Source organism: Haemaphysalis longicornis, unplaced genomic scaffold (genome assembly GCF_048455015.1).
Source record: "Haemaphysalis longicornis isolate Haplotype H1 unplaced genomic scaffold, Haemaphysalis longicornis Haplotype H1 scaffold_4, whole genome shotgun sequence".
Lineage (NCBI taxonomy): Eukaryota > Metazoa > Arthropoda > Arachnida > Ixodida > Ixodidae > Haemaphysalis > Haemaphysalis longicornis.
Window position 1 is genome coordinate 634,875 of NW_027526361.1, and position 21,428 is coordinate 656,302.

Consider the following 21,428-nt stretch of genomic DNA (forward strand, 5'->3'; position numbering starts at 1 on the left):
CTGCCAAGTTTCATCATGAATTCCCCTTCTGGCCTCCTGCACACTACCGAACTGCCCCATGCTTCAAAGCATCCCTGGTAGCACAGAATGTTGCCCGAACATTTCTGCAACGTTTCCCTTTAACGTTGCCAAAAAGTGGCTAATGTCCGCTTTTTTTAACGTTTGTGCAATGTTTCCCAGAAACATTGCATCAACATGATATTAGCATTGCTCCAACATGGGGGCAACGTTTGAAGGGTGTTGTTCTAATGTTTGGATAACGTTGTTTCTGACGTTCGCCAACGTTGCTCCACTCTTGGAGCAACCTTCCAGCCACGTGCGGGACACATTTGAACAACGTTTATGAGACGTTTTCTTACGATGTTTTAGCAACTTTCAACCTACATTTTCACAACGTGCATACCATATTTAAGCATATCCCTGTACCATTCAGACGTTGTGATAACATTGCTACAATCTTGCAGCAACTTTAGATACAGTTAAACCTCGATGTAACGAACTTCAATGTAACGAAACCCTCGATGTAACGAACCACGGAATTTTTCGTAACTTCAAGAGTATGCACGCCATGTATTTTCACCCTCTGTGTAACGAAGTCCCGTTTGCCGGAATTTCAATGTAACGAAGTTTCATGGAGAACTAGGCAGGAAATTTAAGTTGTAGAAGTAGATTTTGGGAGACGCAAGCGCCGAAATGGGGTCTCAATAAAACGCGAACGGCAACACGGGCCGCCCGATGCCGCGGATGCAGCGAGCCACGGGTCTGTGAGCGAGCCCCTTGCCTACAAACTGCGTGGAGTGCATACACGGCTGGCGCACTGTTTCTGTCGGAGCTTAATCGTCTACGCGGGCATCAGCGTGAACCGCATGGAGCGTTTTCTTCCCGCAAAAACTCAAAACGCTCCCCGCAAGTCGCAGGCGCGCTGACGCAGCCGCGGAGACCACCCGCGCTATGTGGGCAGCTCCAGCGACCGCTTCCAACCGCTCGCTGAAACGCAACTCGAGGGGCAAATGGGAGAGGCACGCGAGAAAAAAAAAAAGGATAACGTTGGCGAAATTTTCACAGTAAAACGGCATGCGCGCCGCATGCGCGCCGCTTACGTTCCGACTACTCCACACCTTGCACCCTTGTTTGAAATAAACAACATGAAGTGGGCATGTCTTATATTTCAACTTCCCCATAGACATTTCACCTACCTCGAGCGCCAAAGTAGAGCACCATCATGCATATTGTAACATTAAAACAAAACAAAGACCTAACCCTGACACCCATTTTCCAGCCGATACTGCCTGTACGAAAGCTCATTGGCATATTTCAAGGATATTTTCTCATTATACAAACGAACCTGAATTCCAAGTATCCTGAAAACTAACTTCCCATTTTTGCTTTTGTTCCGTTCCAATAGCATTGCACACACTATCTTCAGATTTTTCCTGTTGTAATGTTTATTTGTAAGAGGCTCCAATGCATCGAACACTTGTCGCGTTCTGCTTGGCGCGAAACGAAATACAGGGCGCCAGGCGTTCTCAGAAAAAGGCGGGGTGCTGGGAGAGGCACGACGTCTCGCGCGTTCCTTTAACCCTGCATGCCTTATTTTTTGTTTTCGTCGTCGCCCCGTCCCTTCTAGAGTGTGTCGCAAAGGAAGTTTTAGCAGCCGCGGCGCAAAGTTGGGGAGGGCCGAAAAAAAAAAAAAAAAAAGAAAACGCACGTCCTTGGCCAACGTCCTACCCTCCTCTCACACGCGCACACGTGCGCGCGTTCCTTGCAGAGTGGACCCCTCCTGTTCCTCTCTCTCTGCGCCTGACAGCCGTGGCTGGTGTGTTAGGTTGGGGAGAGTGAACGAAAAGCGCGCGCTTTTGCAGAAACGAGCAGCCATCCTGAGAATCAAACGGAATGGAGAAGGAACATTGTACGAAATTTTGTTGTGTGGCCGCATGTTACGGCGAATATTAGTGGGCCGGAAAGTTCATAGCAACCGACCAGTGAAGGTAAGCGCTCGGTTTTTTGAGCTCGCCTCGTCCTTTCGAACGCAGTTTACTTCGTAAAAGAGCGGGAACAAGACTGCCCTCCCGTCTAGCTTCTAAGCATCCTTCTTGCTTTTGCGAATGCGTACGGTTGTAAAACGTGGAACATGTATTCAGCGTTTATATCAGGTGGGCGCTCAGAAGTACATCTGTTATGATGCTGAAATCGAGTGTAGGTTCTGCAAGAACCTTGATACGTACGATTGGCTTTTAATTTACTTCTCGCCACAGCTGCTGTCACGCGCGAAAAATATAACTCATAAATTTAACTTTGTTATGTTTAATTTCACGGGAGTTTCAGCGGCATGCTGTTCCAGAACACAATTAGCGTTGCAGTTAAGCCATATGTTATCATCTGGTTATGCTAACTGCCTTACGATGTAAAACAACGCCTGACGTATTTGTAGCATTCACAAACTTTCCATGTGAGAAGCTGGTGCTTATAATTATAAAGAAAATGGCATACGCAAAAAAAAAAAAGCAGCTCAAGGCCAGTTTTAAGCACATTTTTCGAGAGAAAAAGGTAAAATAAGGCAACCAAGAAAATACGCCGTTGTACGTAATTTTGTCTAGTTGTGTAATGTTTCCATTCTTGACAATTGCCTATTTTCTCATTTTTGTTCATTGCGGGCTTCTCTTGTTCATTGAAAATTCTCTTGCACGCTGTCTGATGACTTTTCAGTTAATTACTGAATTGACCTGTAAAGAAATTTCTGTAAGGTATTTTATATAATTAAGTATTTTTATCCTTTTCTGTTTTCCAGGGATGCTTGAGCTAAACCCACTCATGCGATGTGCGTGTCCACACAGGCATTAGAAAAAGTTAAACAAGCAAGACAAAATGGAAAGTGAAGCATCCTGTTTTGCTGTATTCCTTCCTAAAGGTAAGGTTTTCTCCATTAGCTAAAATTTGCTTCACTTCAGTTTTCTGCACCCCTTCTGACTCTGTTTTGTTTTCAGAAATGCCTTAAGATTTACCAGCACCACAAAATTGACACGGGAATAAGCTAGCTCATCTGGCAGCAAACGTCATCCAAAGTGCAGGTGAGCTTTTGAGCACCCTATGTGTTACAACAATGCCCTTTTGTTTGTTTCCCATGAATGGCTGTCAGATCTCAATTGAACTGCCAGTACAAGAAAATCAATGAGGCCATATATTGTATACCAAAAGTCCTGGTGTTCTGAGAGGTGAGACATTGTCTATGCTGTAACAACTTTGCAACTTCTCCTATAACTACAACTTTTTTTCATTTCGCAGAATTAAGCGTCGCAGTAACAACCCTACGTGTTACTGGGTTCATGGCTGTCAAGTATGTCATCAAATTGACTCGTCAAGGCGCAGAAGAACAAGCGAGCCCCGGAGGAGGAAAACGAAGACATCGTCTGAAACAGCGTACTTGCGAAATTCAAGGCTTTAACAGAATGCGTATTCGGCTCGATTGTTAATAGTAAAATAAAAAGCACATGTCCTTTCATTTTAAAGAGTCTCAGTGTTGTTATTTACGCTAGCTGCATGTTCCTTGCTTTAAAATTCCGATATTTAGTTTGTTATTTTGCCGGACTGCCTTAATTGTGTGTTGGTCAGTGTAGGGATCAAATGTATGAATATACAGGTCTAAAATGCCGGTTTATACCTTTCAGGAGTTTATGAGGACGAGGTTTGAAGTGCTCGCTTATCATGCAGTCAACAATCGTCTGTCTAGGAAAAAGTTAACTTATAATATTTTCATCTAGTTATTGTTGCATGTATATTAGATACATGTAACTGTAAGTTACCTGTACATTGCTGCAATATCATCGCTTCGTAAGAGAAACATTGCTTGAACGTCATATCAACAGTGCGCGGATGCGGCCCTCGTGGGGAAAAAACGTATCTGTAAAGTCGCGGTAACGTTGTAGGAAGCATCGCTTGGACATTAAAGCGACGTTTTCTAAATGTTACTCGCACGTTGTAAAAATGTAGCTGGAAAGTTACCACAAAAGTGTAGCAGTGTTATTGCAACTTCATAAAAACATTGCTTGAACGTTGAAGCAACGTTCCTTGTATGTTAAAAGTGTAAATCTAAAGTTTCTGCAATATTGTAGCAATGTTATCACAACGTCTGAATGATACAGGGATATGCTTAAATGTGGTATGCACGTTGCGAAAATGTAGGTGAAAAGTTACTGTAACGTCACCAGAAAACGTCTTATAAATGTTGTTCAAATGTGTCCCGCACGTGGCTTGAAGGTTGCTCCAACAGTGGAGCAACGTTGGCGAACGTCAGAAACAACGTTATCCAAACATTAGAACAACACCCTTCAAACGTTGCCCCCATGTTGGAGCAATGCTAATATCATGTTGACGCAATGTTTCTGGGAAACATTGCACTAACGTTAAAAAAAGCGGACATTAGCCACGTTTTGGCAACGTTAAGGGGAAACGTTGCAGAAATGTTCGGGCAACATTCTGTGCTACGAGGGAAGTTTCATCACGAATTCCCCTTCCGATGGCTTCCTGCACACTACCGAACTGCACCATGTTTCAATGGAAGGAACTGGAACTGCACAGTTGTGTCCCATTCGGAGTCTGAAAAGTGGTGATGTTCACTCTGAGAGTAAGAGCTGCTATAACACTTCCCTCACATCAAGCGCATCTGTCCCTTATAGGCAGGCATCTGCAAAGAGCCAAGCAAGAAAACACACTTTGCAGGAGGCCTACATAGAGGCGTCCTTGGGGAAAATGGAGACTTTTGTAGACACTAACAGTTTAAATTTAAAAACCAGCCGGGCTGGCAGTACGAGTGATGCAATAAATGGAGACCCACCCCACACTTAAACAATACCGATACCGAGAAACAGGGAGAAAATTTCGGGGGCAAGGGATGTTTAGGGCATGCCTCGGTGACCAACAAGCGATGGCTGTGACGACGATGTGGGACTAACCGAGCTTCGATGCTGTCTTTGCAAGCTCGTGCCCCTCCCTGACTAGTAGGGCCAGTGTCAGGAAAATTTTCGGTACACATTGTGACCCAGCACGCTACGCCGAGTTGGAACATGTATGCGCTGCTGAGCACAGTAGTAGTATCGCATGCCAGACACCTGCTGGACAGACGGACCTTTGGCGAGTAGCAGCTCGAGCACCCCGAGGTGTCCCTCGGCCGCGGCCAGGGCGAGGGGAGAGCGGCCCCGGCCGTCCACCTGGCCCAGCAGGCTGCCTGCAGCAGGGCCCAGCAGCAGCAGCTCGGAGGCCGCCCAGTGGCCCCCACGCACCGCGCAGCACAGCGGAGGCTCGCCCGCCCGCGTGCGCACCAGCGCCGAGGCCCCCCGGCGAAGCAGCAGGGCGCACACGGCACGCTGCCCCGCCAGGCTCGCCGCCGTCAGCGCCGTGTGCCCGCTCAGCTCGTCGTGCCCGTTCACCCGCACCGCCGCCAGCTCCAGCAGCAGCTCGCACACCTGCAGGGGCACCGTTGGCACTGCTGGTACGCACAAGCAGCGCAACACCGCGACGGCTCTGCTGCGAGGCAGGCCCAGCGCTCCCCCGTAACCTTAACTGGGTTTTCCCTGTTCAAGGAAGCCCAACGCTCACAAAGAGGGAGAGAGATATTAGGCAGTGAACAAGCTGCTCTCGCACTCCTCAGAGTTCTGCTCGTGTATAGTCACACTTAATAAATTCAGGTTACGTGGCCTTGCTAGCTATTCAGGTCTGCTTATCAAAGACAGCACCACCACAATTTCAAGTCAGCTTCCAGCATGGGCGTCAGCATGGAGGTGCACTTGCACCCCTGCTCTTCCCCAGCCCCCCTGCTCCATTCATGCTTGCTTCTTTTTCTGCTGAAATTGGGGATCAGAAACTTCACAGACTGTTCATAGCAGCCCCAACACCAAAAAAAAAAGGAGGGGAAGAAGCAGCGGGTGCTTCTGTTCGGGTTTCTTCAGCGGGATCGAAAGTAGGCACCATAACCTAAGATCTAAGCCAGGCACCACTGGACGCCTTTACCATGCAAATTTTGCCCATGGAATTTTTCCTGAAAAAGCAGTTTTTTCTTCAGATGAATTGTAGAATTACCTAGTCCATTGCCAGAGTAGCTATGCCTCAGTCATTTGTTAACGACTCCCTTCGCTTAACGGGAGGTGCTGAGCCTCTCAAGAGCCGTGCCAAATGTATTCGACAGGCTGGCTCCTGTACGTTGTGGGGACCCTCGTTTCCTTACGCCTCGCCTGCACATGTTTCCGCGAGCTGGGTGCCGCCATTTTGGGTAGCCGGCGCGTCACGTAGGTCGTGTCCTCTTCATGACCCCGCGCGACGCGCCGAACCGGCTTGCCGCGAACGTGTGCGGAGAGCGAGGGGGAAGGAGGACCGGTCGTCGCCTTCTCCCTCGCCGCCCTCTCCTCGAGCGCCGGGGGAGACCTCCTCTCCCCCCCGAGCCGACCTGCGGGACGCGCGAATGGTCCGCGGGGACTCTGCCGAGAGATTCTGCCCTGATCGGTCGCCTCGGGATGCCTTCCCTGCTCCCGCGACCGTGATGACGGATATCGAGGTCTGAGCCCAGCGGCTTGAGCGAGCGACAGGAGCCACTGTCTCCCCGCGAGCGATAGTCGTGTTGTCTGGTGTATGCACTGTATCTGCCAGGCAATAAAGCCTTACTTTGGATTGCCGGAGCCTGTCTACCGCATGTGAGTACCCGAATCCGTGCGTGAGTCTTCGGATTCCGCAGGGCTAGTGTACGGCGCGTAGCGTTCTCTAGCAAAGCTAGCCGGGGTCCTCTGCTATCCCGTACGTTAGCCCACATTGGCGCCCAACCAAGGTTTTTGCGATGACAGGGCGGCACCCCCGCTTCTCGTTGCTTGATTCCGAAGTTGAGGGCTGGTTGTCGGACGAGATTGCTTGTGGTAACGGCTTGCGGGACGCCACTGTCGACCCGCTGCTGCCCGCCACCGCGCTTACGCCAGAGCTTTGTCGAGGCGGCGCCGATCTCCCCGATAACCGACGCGCCGCGCAGGAGAGTTACGGGAGCCATCCCACTTCTGCCGGCGTGAGGCACTCCGACAGCGCGAGGGATGATTACCCAGTCCCGCGCCTGTCGGCCGCCACCACTACGCCCAGGCCCCTCTGGGGCCCAGGCAGCGCTATCCTAGCAGGCAACCAAAGCGCCGCGCGGGAGAGTCACGGGAGCTATCATCCCACTCCTGCCGGCGTGCCGCACGGTGGCGGCGGGCGGAACGCTTCTTGCGACCACCTGCCGTCACCACGGGCTGCAACGAGATCATGCCCTCCGGGCCTTGGTCGTAGCAACCCAGCGGATATGTTTGCAAAGGAGGAGCTGCGCCGCAGCTCTAGCGCACCCGACCCCGCCGTGTACGAGCCTCACGGCTCTAGCGGTGCGGCGGTCGCCTCGTTCGCCGGCGTGTTTGCGCCACGAACGTACCCCACCACGCAGACCTCGCAAGCGGTTACGGCTAGGGCGCACGTCGCCTGCCTTACGCCAGCGTTGTCTCGCGAGGAACCACCCCTGCCTTCGGCAGCAGTCGATCTCGCACAAGCCCTGATCAACGCGGTGCGCGCACAACCGAGCGTCAGGCCTAACAGCTCGCTCGGTAGCCTCAGAATACCCGAGTACGGCGGTTACTCTGACCGCATGAGTGCTACGGAGTACCTCGAGGCGCTGCACCGCTATCAGGAGGCGTCGGGTATGGACGACAGCGTGATTATAGGACGTGTTCTGCCTATATCGCTGACCGCCCAGGCTGCACGGTGGTACCGGCTGGTGGGGCGCGACGCTCGTACGATGGGAGAATTTGAAGCGCTCTTTCGTAGCGAATTTCTGCCCCCAGATTACGAGCGCCGCATGTTGAACGAGCTAGAGATGCGAACTCAACACCGAGATGAGTCTCTGCTCGAATACGTCAGGGCAATGCAGGAGCTGTTTTTGCTTGCAAAGCCCATGGCGTCTGAGGCGGAAAAGGTTGAGAGGGTGACGAGACAAGCCCACCCAACTTTTGCAGCGTACCTTCGAGGCAGTCAGTTTGCCAACCTCAATGAACTGGCCAGCGAAGCAAAACGCATCCAAGCCGATATTCTAGCTGCTCGCAGCTATCGGCCGCCTCCCCCAGCCCACGCCACGCTGGAGCCAAGGTGCGCATGGCAGGGTGCGTCCCCACCGCCCATGCCGCGCGCCGCGGCAACAGCAGCGTACGCGGAGAGCACGGAAATAGAGCCGCGCGATGTGTCGGAGCGCGCGCTCGACCCGTACTCGTACGCCATGCGGGCGCGTTCTGACGCCCAGCAAGGCATGCCGCGGCACGGCTACGGCCGGGGACAAAACGCGCATGAGGAACCCAACAGCTACGCCCGTGTGGAAAGCTCGAGGGGACCGAACGCGCAGCGCGACGGTCAGGGAGCAGTAGCGCACTCGGAACCCAACCGCTACGCCCGTGTGGCAAGCCAAGGGAACCAGCCAGCGTTGCGCGGACAGCGGCCTCCGGCTGCGCAGTCGCATCGCGGCATCGTCTGCTACAAGTGCCGCGCAACGGGCCACTATGCCCGCGCGTGCACCGCTCCCTGCCCGGCGCCGGAAAGGCAGCGCAATTCGGGAAACGCCAGCCGCCGTCGGTGAGCACTTCGTCGCCGACGGCTATGGCTACATTAGGTGGTGAGCCTGAGCCCCTAATCCCGATGGCGTGCAGGGTGAAAAGCCCCAACGCACTAGCGCCTTTCATCGCCCTTACGATCGCTGGTCGAAAGTTTGCGGCGTTGCTGGACAGCGGAGCGTCTGCTACGCTGTTCGGCGATGATGTCCTCGCTCATTTGCATCGGAGAGCTATTCGATTGCGAGCTTGCGACATCACTTTCCACCTAGCGAGCGGGAAAGCCAACTCAGGCGGCTCGGCGAGGTTGGTGGTCCGATGGGAGAAACGAGTGCGACGCCACAGATTCGTACATCTCCCAGGCCTCACAGTGCCTGTAATTCTCGGCCGTGATTTTCTGGCTCGTACAGGCATTGTGATCGACATTGCCAACGGCGGGTATAGGCAAGGCGTTCATGCAGCCCTGCTCCCGTTTGCAAAACTTGCCGATGTATCGGAAGCGCCCCCCGCTCCGAATACCTCGCGCGCGCGCGGCAACAACGCAACGCTGTCGGAGACGCTTTGCGCTCCTGAAGCCGCGCGAGCGGGCAGGGAAGCCATGTCTCCCAACCGCGCAGCCGCCGCCGCGACGGCACCCCCCCGAGCGCCTCGAGCTTCCGGGAACGCGCGCGGGCGCTCACCGCATCTTGCGGCGCCCCGCGCGCCTCCCGAGCGGCGCGCGCGCGGCCTTCACCCGAAAGGGATGTTAGGCCGCCCGCGTCCCGCGCCGTCCGGCAGCCCCGCGCTGCCCGGCGAAGCGGAGGCGAAGCGCTCGAACGCTGGAGCGGAGAAAGCGATTATGAACCCGATGATCGCTACTGCTTCTGGCGACACGAACCACAGTTTGCCGCCCCTGTCGGCCGATCTGTCGGAACGTGAGCAGGCGTGCATATTGGCGTTGTTGAATCGGTTCAGCGCCATGTTCACCGAGAAACCGGGTTGTACGAACTTAGTACAGCATCGGATTGATACTGGTGATGCACTGCCCTGGAAATGCAATCCTCGGCCGGTCAGTGAGGCCAAAAGGAGAGCAATCGACCTCGCAGTGGATGAGTTGCTCGAGACTGGTGCAATCCAGCGCTCCGACAGTCCATGGGGGTTCCCAGTCGTGCTAGTCGAAAAGAAAGATGGCACCTTCCGTCTTTGTGTTGACTATCGCCGGCTGAATGAGCTTACTCGGAAGGACGCCTATCCCATGCCGAGTATTGACTCTATCGTGGCTAACCTAGGTGGTTCTCGATACTTTACCATCCTAGACGCTAGTCGCGGGTACCTGCAGGTACAGATGAGTGCGGGTGACGTAGCCAAAACTGCGTTCACCTGCCACCGCGGGCTGTTTGAGTTCACTCGAATGCCTTTCGGTTGTTCTGGAGCTGCAGCTACCTTTCAGAGGTTGATCGATCGTGTTCTTGGGGAGGCAAAGTGGCGACATGCCATGGCGTACCTCGACGACATTGTCGTGTATTCTCGCACCTTTGAGGAACACATCCGACATCTGGAGGATGTTCTCACTAGGTTGCAGGATGCGGGTATCACCCTCAACCCAAAGAAAGCTCAGATTGCGGAGACTCGCGTCTCTTTGCTGGGCTTCACCATCGACAGTGGTCGCGTCTTGCCGTGCGAGGAAAAGGTCCGAGCTTTGCTCGAGTATCCCTCGCCGACAGACATTAAGGCGTTGAGACGCTTTTTGGGAATGGTAAACTACTACCGGCAGTTTATCCCCAATTGCGCGGCTCTGCAAGCGCCTCTGACCGCACTGTTGAGGAAAAATGCTCGCTGGAGCTGGGGTCAGGAGCAGGAGGAGGCCGTTCGCACCCTCATTAAAGCTCTCGTTGACACAGCCGAGCTGCGGCTGCCCGACCTGAACAAAGAGTTCGTGATTCAGTCTGATGCGAGCGATCTCGGTTTGGGCGCGGTGCTGCTGCAGGAGCATGAAGGTGTTCTTCGGCCGGTCGCCTTTGTCAGCCGGTCGTTGACACCCGCAGAGCGAAACTACTCCGTGACGGAAAGGGAGTGTCTCGCGATAGTTTTCGCTCTGCGCAAGTTCGACTTATACGTCGACGGCGTTGCGTTCGTGGTGGAGACGGACCATATGGCGCTAACCTGGCTGAAGCGCCTGGGCGAGCCGTCTGGCCGCCTGGCGCGCTGGGCTCTGACGCTGCAGCGCTACAACTTCACTGTGCGCTACCGGAAGGGAAGCACGAACGTGGTGGCGGACGCTCTGTCACGAGCCCCCGTTTCTGCTCCACATACTTCCGAAGCAACGCACGCGTGCGAGCACGGAGCTTTTTGCGCCGACCGCTCAAACGAAACCAGCCCCGAAGGGACGGCTGCCGTTTTGCAGCAAAACCCGGGCGATTCCGCATACCTGGTAGCCCCTGTCTACTCATCCGGTATTGCGTTCAGCAGAGAAGAGCTCCTCGAAGCTCAGCAGAACGATCCATTTTGTCAGTCAATCATTGACGGGCTCAGGGAAGAGCCGTGCTCTGAGATGGAGCAAGGTGGCGCGGCCACCGGGCGACCGGTAACAGCTGGTATTGCTGTCGGCGCCGAGCACAATGCAGCTGGTACTGCTGCTGGTGCGTTGGATACGTATCTGCTTGATGCGGACGGACTCCTGCTGCGATACATACCATCGGAGGAGGCCTCTGACCCCTTCAAGATGGTTATCCCGCGCAGTCTGCGAAGAGCGACTCTGAGCTATTTCCATGACTCGCGGGTGGCCGGTCACGCGTGCGGCCCTAAGACTTATTTTAAGTTGTGCAACTCCGTGACCTGGCCAGGCATGAAACGGGACGCTCTCCACTTTGCCCGCTCATGCCGCGTGTGCCAAAGCGTGAAGCCCAGGGGTGGCAAAGCCCCAGGCCTCATGCAGTCGATCAACAGCCAGCAACCCTGGCAGATCGCGGCCTGTGACGTGATGGGCCCCTTTCCGAGGTCCAGCAGAGGTCATACGTATCTCTTAGCCGTCACAGACCACTTTACGAAATGGGGCGAGTTGTTTCCCCTACGTAAACTAACGGCACGCGCAATATGGGACAAGTTGTCGGAAGTATTCACTCGGTTTGGCTACCCCGCCGAGTTGATAACTGACAACGCGTCCTATTTCACGGCTAAGGTGTTCGTCGAAGCCTGTGCGGCCCTGGGCATTAAGCACCGAAAGACGACGACGTATCACCCACAAGCCAACCCCACCGAGCGGTTGAATCGGAACGTGAAGCACATGCTAGCGGCGTTTGCCGAACAGCACCGGGACTGGGATGCATATCTGCCCGAGCTGAGCTTCGCTTTGCGTACAACCGTTAACCGCTCGACTGGGTTCACGCCCGCATTTCTCACTTTCGGGAGAGAGCTGCCCAACCCACTGGAAACCGTTCTGCGGGCTGGTGGGGGGGCGGCCGCCGCTTCCTCGGCCCCGAGTGAGTACGCGGCGCAACTGCGCTCTAGGATGGAGCAGGCGATTTCGTTAGCCCGCAGAAACCTAGGCAAAGCGCGCGCTGGACAGAAGGCCCAGTACGACAAGGCACACAGGGAGGTCCGCTACAAAGCGGGTGACCTGGTCCTCAGACGCAACCACGTCTTGAGCGACGCAATCAAGGGCATCTCTGCTTCCCTGGCGGCCAAGTGGTCGGGCCCGTACCGAGTCGGGGATGCGCTCACCCCGCTCGTGTATCAGCTGGTAGATCCGAAAGGGAAACCAGTTGGCGGTCCAGTCAACGTCGCAGATCTGAAACCTTTCGTTGCGCGCAGCGACGATTGGGATGATGAGGAGGCAGCTCCCAGTCTGCGAAAGCAGCCGAAGCGCGGGGCGGCGGCCCAACGGCCGAACACCCATCGCTACCGGTTGCGCAAGCGCGCATAATCACCCCGCAACCCCCCGAAGGTAAGCAGAGCGCTCTGCCTCTGGCGCCTTCCCTGCGAGAGGGAGCGTGGGTGGTTTTCCCTTGCGTCTCGTGCGGCGCGGCGGAGGATCCCTTTTCCTCCATATGCCTGCCGAAGCGAGAACGCGGCGTTGGGGGAGCGGGCACGGAGGAGGGTGTGGCCTATCTAGCACCCTCCCCCGGTTACGTTGCCCTCCTCTCATCGCAACCACGAAGCGAAACCTCTGGTTTCTCTCCTCGCGACGATAACCTTGGATGTAGTGTAATACCAGTGGCCTCCTTGTGCTCTGGGCGCACGAAACTCCGGGTTATTGAACCGCTGCGCCAGCGTTAGGGTTCCCTTTTTGGCCCTAGCCTGGCCCGAGCACCCTGTTTCGCTTTCCCATTCGGAGAGCAGCAGCAGGGAAGTTGGGCGTTGTTTGCTGTTACTCCCGACTTCTTTCCGCAGCGCATCCCCCCCTGGCGTTTGCCCCCGGTCTGGTCCCGTCACCCGCAGCCACACCACGCGCGGCCGGTTGCTGCAGCCCCTGGTTCTGGCATCGCTGGTAGCCCAGGCCCCGTCCTCAGGCCGCCACCCGCTGGACGCGGTTTTGCGACGATCGAGATGCAGCCGCCTGAGCCGGCGCTCCTGGCGCCTCCCCGAGGCACCTGTCTCGGGCGCTTCTCAACTGGCAGCACCAGAGTGCTCGGAAAGCTGCTCTACTGGGCTCGTCACAGGCAGGCCCGCCCTGCACACTCCATCGGGGCCACGCCCCCTGGCCGACCTGCTCCTCTGGGGCCCTCACCACCAAGGCGGCCGGTTCGGCGGCCGTCACTGGGGGCCTAACGGACGTACCACTGGCTCAATGAGGCCCCTCCTGTCTGTGGAGATGTCGGCCGGCCTGCTGCTTACGCCTGTGGCCTCAGCCAGCGGCTTACATCTGCTGCCCCAACCTGCTGTTCCTGGACTGCACTACCTCCGGTGAATACAAGGACGCGCTGGACTGAAGGTGTGTCGTGAACTGTGCGTGTGGTGTGGCGCTGCTTCGAACTGTTGCAGACTTTGCGGACTCTTGTTGACCGGGGGCGAGTGTTATTAATTTTGGGGATGCGTTGTGCTTTTGCTCGGCAGCGGTTGTCCAAGCGGTGCTGGCTCGGTCTTGAGGAGGGGGGGGTTGTGGGGACCCTCGTTTCCTTACGCCTCGCCTGCACATGTTTCCGCGAGCTGGGTGCCGCCATTTTGGGTAGCCGGCGCGTCACGTAGGTCGTGTCCTCTTCATGACCCCGCGCGACGCGCCGAACCGGCTTGCCGCGAACGTGTGCGGAGAGCGAGGGGGAAGGAGGACCGGTCGTCGCCTTCTCCCTCGCCGCCCTCTCCTCGAGCGCCGGGGGAGACCTCCTCTCCCCCCCGAGCCGACCTGCGGGACGCGCGAATGGTCCGCGGGGACTCTGCCGAGAGATTCTGCCCTGATCGGTCGCCTCGGGATGCCTTCCCTGCTCCCGCGACCGTGATGACGGATATCGAGGTCTGAGCCCAGCGGCTTGAGCGAGCGACAGGAGCCACTGTCTCCCCGCGAGCGATAGTCGTGTTGTCTGGTGTATGCACTGTATCTGCCAGGCAATAAAGCCTTACTTTGGATTGCCGGAGCCTGTCTACCGCATGTGAGTACCCGAATCCGTGCGTGAGTCTTCGGATTCCGCAGGGCTAGTGTACGGCGCGTAGCGTTCTCTAGCAAAGCTAGCCGGGGTCCTCTGCTATCCCGTACGTTAGCCCACAACGTTTGCTCCTGCGAAACTTTCTCGTCGGAAGCTGCTTGGAGTTGGAACGTATATTTATTTTTTCTGCACAGCTTTGCTTTGCACAGCTTTGCTCTGAAAGGCCATGACTGCAAGGAACGAGGTTCTAGTGATTATAATGATTCCAACTCCACGGGCCCTCGCCGTGTTTAGCACAAAAGGCTAGAGAAACTGCTCAGCATAATACTGTGTACGAGGAATGCATCTGACAGCTGCAGGGCGCTCAGATGCACGCTCTTCATTTTGCAACTCGGGCAAGAGCCTCTGGGCTGGTGCCTGCGAGCCTTTGCTGCTGATTGCCAGGGTGGCGAACCTGTTTGCTTCCACTGGTCACCTCTACTACTTTTAGTTCGCAGCACTTTGTCGGCCACTACTGTGCTTTGACATCTGCATCGGCGTCGCAACCGAGTGAACAAAGACAGAAGGAAAACGGCAGAAGAAAGTGTGAGGGGGAGGCAGTGAGGCATGCTGGGCGGTGCTGATGCACTGCGAGATGACGCCATAGTAGCACTTGCCAATGCAGCAGCTTTGCGCCGTGACCGAGAAGACTGCAGTTTACGGTGCTCACAAATTTCCCATTAGGGAGTATAGTAATCGTCAGTCGTTTTCTTCCCTCTATAAGTGGACTGGCGCGTTCGCTCCTTCCCCTGAAGTCGTACTAGCGGCTCCCATTCAAAAGGCAAAGAACTTACGTTCCCTCCCCCTTTTCTTCTCTGCCACTAGTGGGCAGGTGAAATCGGCAGCATACAGCCATTCAGCTGGCGTGGCACCTGAAACTCAGTTCTCCTCTTCTAAGCCAGTCGTAACCACAATATTTACCCCGTAGGTAGACAGACTTGAGAAGAAAACAGTCCAGCTAAGGCACTTCGCAGCCTCCGTGTGCCAAAATGAGCTTGCATCTGTGAGCATTGCGGAGCTGTTTGAGACAAGTGCGAAGCTGGTCCATATGGACTTCCATATGGACATCATGTGGACCACCGGCAACCCAACGGCTCCTTAGATCAGCCCAGGGGGCCTCGCGACATCTGATGGTAGGCAAGTGAGCTCCTACCCCGGATAGGCACTTACTGAACCTATGGACCACACAAGAGACAAGGCCTACCTGGCCAATGGCCAGCAATACAGGCATCTCCTCCGAATGCGCAACAAAACTGCTCAGGTCACCGATATGCCAAGCAGCTTGCCAGAAGAATTCAAGGTGGCCGCCGCTAAGGCATTCTTCCCACAACCGGCCATCCCAGCACACCCACGCACCTATGAACCAAGGAAACCAGCCATTGACCTGGAAGCTGAGAAACCATTCATTCTGCAAGAGCTGACCCTGGCCCTAGATGCTGCCAACGTGTGCAGTGCCCAAGGCAGGGATGGTACCACTTGGCAAATGCTCCTCAACCTTGATGAATCAGAGAAGCCCATGCTGCTGGACAAGTTGAACGACATTTGGCGAACTGGGTGCATCCCAGCAGAATGGGAGCATTCGGTTATCTACCCCCAGTGGTGCAACAGCCTAAATTAAATTTGGAGCGATGTTTGGAGCAACAAAATCTTGGCTTTGGAGCAGGCTACGGGAAAGAGATAGCTTCATCTTGGAGCGCCAAACCCCAAATTTGGAGCAGTGGAGCGTTTCTTCGATGAGACCGCCTCCTTCGCTGCCTTTTAGTCCACTTTGTTTTGGCTCTTGTACTTATAAATGCTTCTCTCTTGTCGAAAAGTTGGACAAAAGTTAAAGTCAGCCTCATGAGTCCTGCCACAGTTTGAACAGTGCTTCAGTTGAAGTACAGGCCTTCAGCTCATGGTCGTCTCCACAGCGGGGGCAGCGCAACTTGCGCTTGCACGTTCCAGCGATACGACCGACACGCTGACATCGCGTACGCTGCACCGGCTTTTCTTCGTAATCGTGCACCTGGTGTCGAGCGTATCCCAGGACGACATATTCAGGTCTCGTGTCAGTGGTGAAAATAATCTGTATGACCTCTGATGTCCTCAAGCGTCGCGCCGATCGTGCTGGCGTTCTCTGCCACCCGCTGTCAAGTATTTCAATGTCAGTGATGCCCTGAGGTACTCCCCTGATAACTCCAACAGCGCAGCTTGCTGGGCGAGGTTCATAGACCTGCACAGGAATGTCCCCGATCACTGTTATTTGCAGGAGGCGATCAGTAGCATCAGCATTCCTTGTGTCTACAGCCATGAGGCTGAGCCTGTAATTTGGTCGCAGCTGCAGCACCCCGTCCGGTGCCTTGCCTTCCAGGCTTTCTTTCAACAACAGTGGTTTAAAGCGAGCAATAATTGTTTTTGAATCCAGCGGCTTTAAGATCACAGTGAGCCCGTGCTTTGGGGAACTTGGAGCTGCATTGCTTGCCGCGACAGACAGAGATCTCTTAGACCCTCGACGTTGTTTGGGAGGCACAACAAGTTGAAACTTCTCCTCGTTGGAGTGGAGTGTGGCGTCTTTAGCGTACTCATAGGTCATGGTGGCCGAAGACGCGGAAGAGATTGAGCTGATGTCGTGATCCATACCTTCAGTGGTGATGTCAGCGCGTGTGGCCGCAATCGCATCCTGTGGTGCAATCCCCGTAGACAGCACAGTTGCAGGAGGTTGGAGAGGCACACTCTGTGGAGCATCAGAAGTGGGCGGCAGGCCCAGCACCCCAGGGGCAGCTGCAGCCATCGAGTCAAGATGTGCAGTGGGCGGGCGGGGAAGCCCCGGAGGCTCTGCGGAGCCCGCGGGCAGCATCGCGAGCGTTGGAGAACAGTTCTGTCCACGTTGTCGGTGCAAAGACTTGAGTTCACACAAAGTAATCCAGAAAGCGCAGAGCGGGCCGAGCACCACTTCACTTCGTCGTCGTCGTCCGCAGTGAGTCTGGGTCCTGGCAAAGTGATGTGTATTTGAATGGGAGAACACTCTCGCTAATTCGAATGTGAAACACGTGCCACGGTTAATTCGAACAAGATTGCCCATCTGCACAGACTACTTTTCGGGAAACTCAAAGCTCAAAGCCAAAGTTCGATGCGTCATTAGCCTCCACAGCTTTCCAAACTCGTAACCGCGTGCTTGCTCTGCGTACACTGAAAAAGCTGGTATAAACCACGCGGCCTCACTTCGTTGTGCACGCCGAACCATTGCGTATGCCTTACTCTCGCAGCATGTAATTATTGAAAGTGTACTCCGAAGGACGTGCAATACCGTCTACTTTATCACGCATGCGTTTCTAGAACTGGTAGTGTGCGCCATACCTCCAATCAAACGGTCCCCTGCTAGTTCGAACTCCGGCTAATTCGAACAGATTTTCTATTCCCTCTGAGTTCGAATTCAAGAGGTTCGACTGTACCATCATTTCGACAACTTCGACTGTGAAGCTGAACTCTGGCACTGACTGTGAAAGAACACGATACCTCGTGGATTTCCTGGCATTCGCCGAGGAGATTCATCCCACTATCAACCCACCGCGGTGGCTCAGTGCAACCAACTGTCCAGGAAGTAAGCACGTGGCCGGCACAACCGTAACTATGCACATGGTGGAAGCGGAGGAAGCGGCAATCGCCCTAGCGATCTCCAGCATCCAAACGTCGGGTGCGGTAGTTTCAGACTCACAGGCTGCCATTTGAAACTTTACTAGAGAACGTATATTGCCCAAGACACTTGCCACACTAAGACCTCTAACCAACAGTGAGATCACCCCCACACATTCACGTTACTGTGGGTCCCTGCACATACTACATTGGAAGGCAACGAGGAGGCACACGAGTTGGCTTGCACTCTCACCAGCCAAACCAACTCACCAGTCACATTCACAGACACACCTCAAAACGGCGGCAGGCTTCTCACGTATCGGAAAATTCTCAACTACCATACGGAGGGCAGATGGTCACATTCCGGCCGCCACCAGTCCCTTAATGGAAAACAGGCTGCAGACCAATTCCTTTCCAAACCCAGTCCTGTACCATCCGATGTATCCCGACCCGTATGAACCGAAACCACGGTGTAAGAATATTGAGGTGTTGACACTGCGCGCGGCGGCGCGGCCAGATCTTGTTCGCCGCACGATGCACTTCTCCGGAACGCCGCCAGAGTGCGCCCCGCCACAAGGGCCTGTCTGCTCGCCGAGCTACGATTTCCGTAATGCAGTTGCTGTGGGACCGTTGGGTCGAGCGGCAAGTACAGCAAGTTTTTTTTTTAATTGCAGATAGGCACAGGCAGATAAAAATGCTGTCGACACCAAATAATTTTGGGCTACTCTCATTTTTACTCGCTTAAACTGCAGGAGTGCGCGGAACAACAGCGAGAAGGCAGCCGCGTCACCCTTCCGAGCTTGTTGTCGAAAGGCTTCATTGCAAAGAATTTTTTTCGCTCATCCGCATGATTCCCGTGAGCATGGTTACTTTACCACCTTTTCAAATAAAAGGTTCACCTAAACGCGCCTGCTCGCCCATTTGGGCAGAAGAGAATTAGCGTAGCAGCGTAAAGCGCCGAAGTTGTGAGATGGTAATGCCAGCCGCGTAGGGGATACGGTAAAATTCGTCCAACCGTGGTTCTTTGATGTGCCCAAAAACGTCAGCGACGTTTCCGTATTTCGCCTGCATTCATAAATGCTACCTCTGTAGCAAGTAACAGAACCTGCGCTGTTTTGCTGTGCAGCGGGACACCTTCGCCGCTGTACGCGCGAGGGGCCGGCCGAAACGAAACCAAGACTACATATGCGGCATTTTAATGGCTAAGGTAATGCAGTGCTACCTACTCGACGCGAAAATGGTCGGTCGAAATTTCCCAGGCGTTTCTTTATCAAGCTCGTCTTTCGCGCCGCCATACCGACTGTGCTGAGTGGTTGTCTATCTCACGGAAACGCAGGCATGCACGCACCGATATGAAATACTGATGCGACTCCAATCTGGGATTGGCGGATTTCAGCTACGAAAAATTGCAGTCGGCGTGAGAAAGCGACTTGGTGGACCACAAAATTCTCCGCCGAACTTAATACGGTCAGGGCCAATTATACACCTTTATTAACAGATGTTAAACCAAAATGTACAGCGGGTAAAAACTGGGCCCGAGAGGGCTGTCTAAACTTAACCGCTCCGCTGCCTTGGCATACGGCATGCGGTGTGCCTGTGTAAATGCTTCTTTGAAAACACATGGAAGACACCGTCATCGGTAGCCTCAATTATTTCAAATAAATTTGTAACTTGGGCTAATTGGTTCTTCTGCACATTTTGCCAAAAAAAAAACTGCGTGTAGACAAGGACGAAGAAAGGAAAACACAAAATCTCGTGTTTGTGTTTTCCTTTCTTTGACCTTATCTATGCACTTTTTTTTGCCAAATATTGCAGAAGCCTCAATTATTTCGTTCGCGGACCTTGTGACCTCCAGACTTTTGATACCGTGAGGTTTTTCTGATCAGGGAACTCATTCGAAGAAAATAAGTGTAACACTGAGTGCGGCATCAGCGAAAGAATGCAAATGGTGCCCGCGTTCTTTGCGATGGTAATATTCCCATATGGTCCTAATTTGGAGCCTTCCACCCACAGTGGCGTATCCAGAAATTATTTCCGGGTGTTATATGCCACAGGTGAAGAATAAAAAGAAATAGATCCTGCGGTGAAACAATATTTGTTTTGCTATTTTAGTAATGCCTAAGTGTTATTTGTTTAGTCAACTGTAATATCTGCACAAAAATACGGGTACGTACAGGACTCAGAAGAACCACATTTCTGAACAAACCAACATTCCTGATATCTTTGTTTTTGAATTTTTATATAACGAGTCGGTATGTTAATAGCGTTGCTTTGTCTACGCCCCTGATTGTCCATGCATACATTCAGCACAAGAAATAAATGTATTTTTGTTCCATGGAAGCCAAAATAGCCATTATCTGTAACACAAATTTTTAACAACAAGTCACCTTTCTTGCTGGAGAAAACACAATGCATTACAAGTTGCCTTTCGCAGGGACTTGCCATTGAAAAAGCACACGGGCTGCGACATCCGCGCACTGGGTCGGCTCGCTCCACCGCGTGAGTTTCATAACAATCACTGCGGCATCGGTGGCAAGCACAACGTGGAAGCTGAAACATAATACTCCCCGTGATTAACTCTGGCAGCAGAAAACACCGAAACACAATGTGAACGACATGAAAAGTCAAGCACCCCGCGCATCCACCGCAGCTGCGCCCGCTACTCCGCAAGCAATAGCCGGCCCCTCATTTGCAGCGCCCCCGTGCCGCTGCGGTCTGCGCATGTACTAGAGCGCGAACAAGATTTGGCCGCGTTCTCCGCCGCGGAGGCCGGCGAGTGTCAACACCTAAATATTCTTCCACCGTGACCGAAACGTAGATTTTGTTCAGACTAGGCTTGCAAGTGCCCACACATCACCACAAGCCCAGAGGCACACAGCACACATTTACTAAGCATTGTTGCGGATCTGGTAGCATTGAATTGAATTGAAGTTGAGGTTTAATGGCGCAGCAACCTTTCGGTTATAATGCGCCAAACACAAGGTAAGAAGATATCAATGTAAGTTAAAAGTTTTGTTCAAGGTATCATAATATAGAAATGATTATTTTTAAAAACTGGTTCATAAGATGAAGTAGCTAAAACTGGTGTAAAAAGCCAGTGTCTCTAAAAACTTCAAAAACTTTAGTCAAAGGTACCATTGGTTCATCACTAAGTAAAAGCATTGGGTGTAAGGGTATACAAAAGGTGTATAAAGCTCTAAAATGTCTAATGAGGGCTGCTTCTAGGTATGGACAACTTATTAGGATATGTAGTACAGTAAGAGGTTCTCCGCAGTGTTCGCAAATGGGTTCCTGTTCCTTTTTCAACAGGAAGCCATGTGTCAGCACAGTGTGACCTATATTTGACTAGATGTAATTTATTTCTGGTTTGTTTATGCCATTCAGACTGCCAGTACAACTTCATTGACTTTCGTATGCTGTTTTGAAGGTCCTGGTAGGGAAGCTTTAACTCTGTTATTTCAAAATGCTTGGTCTCATATGCTGCGTTATCAGCGGTTTCATTTTCTGGGATGCCAATATGACTTGGTACCCAACAAAGGACAACTCTGACCCCTGCTAATGTAAGGCAGCACAGTTGGCTTTTTAGCTCACCTACAGCTGCATTCTTTGAAGGGACAAGGGAGGTTACAGC

At 53.6% G+C, this 21,428-nt stretch overlaps 1 protein-coding gene and 1 long non-coding RNA gene across 9 annotated transcripts in view; one reads left to right on the forward strand and one right to left on the reverse strand.

Annotated features, from left to right (window-relative positions):
• Rols (zinc-RING finger and ankyrin repeat domain-containing protein rolling pebbles) overlaps positions 1–21,428 on the reverse strand; it is a 403,382-nt gene that overhangs the window by 25,417 nt on the left and 356,537 nt on the right. For all 7 annotated transcript variants that reach the window (XM_077705637.1, XM_077705635.1, XM_077705636.1 and 4 more), the window contains one exon: positions 5,123–5,459. In XM_077705637.1, the coding sequence (XP_077561763.1) occupies positions 5,123–5,459 (337 nt within the window). The remainder of the gene's footprint in view (positions 1–5,122; positions 5,460–21,428) is intronic.
• Positions 1,237–3,483, forward strand: LOC144178105 (uncharacterized). Of its 2 annotated transcripts, XR_013323944.1 has the most exons (4): positions 1,237–1,988; positions 2,789–2,908; positions 2,985–3,068; positions 3,137–3,483. It is a non-coding gene; the product is annotated as an uncharacterized LOC144178105 (long non-coding RNA). The 2 variants fall into 2 exon arrangements; XR_013323943.1 differs by having other exon boundaries at positions 2,985–3,483.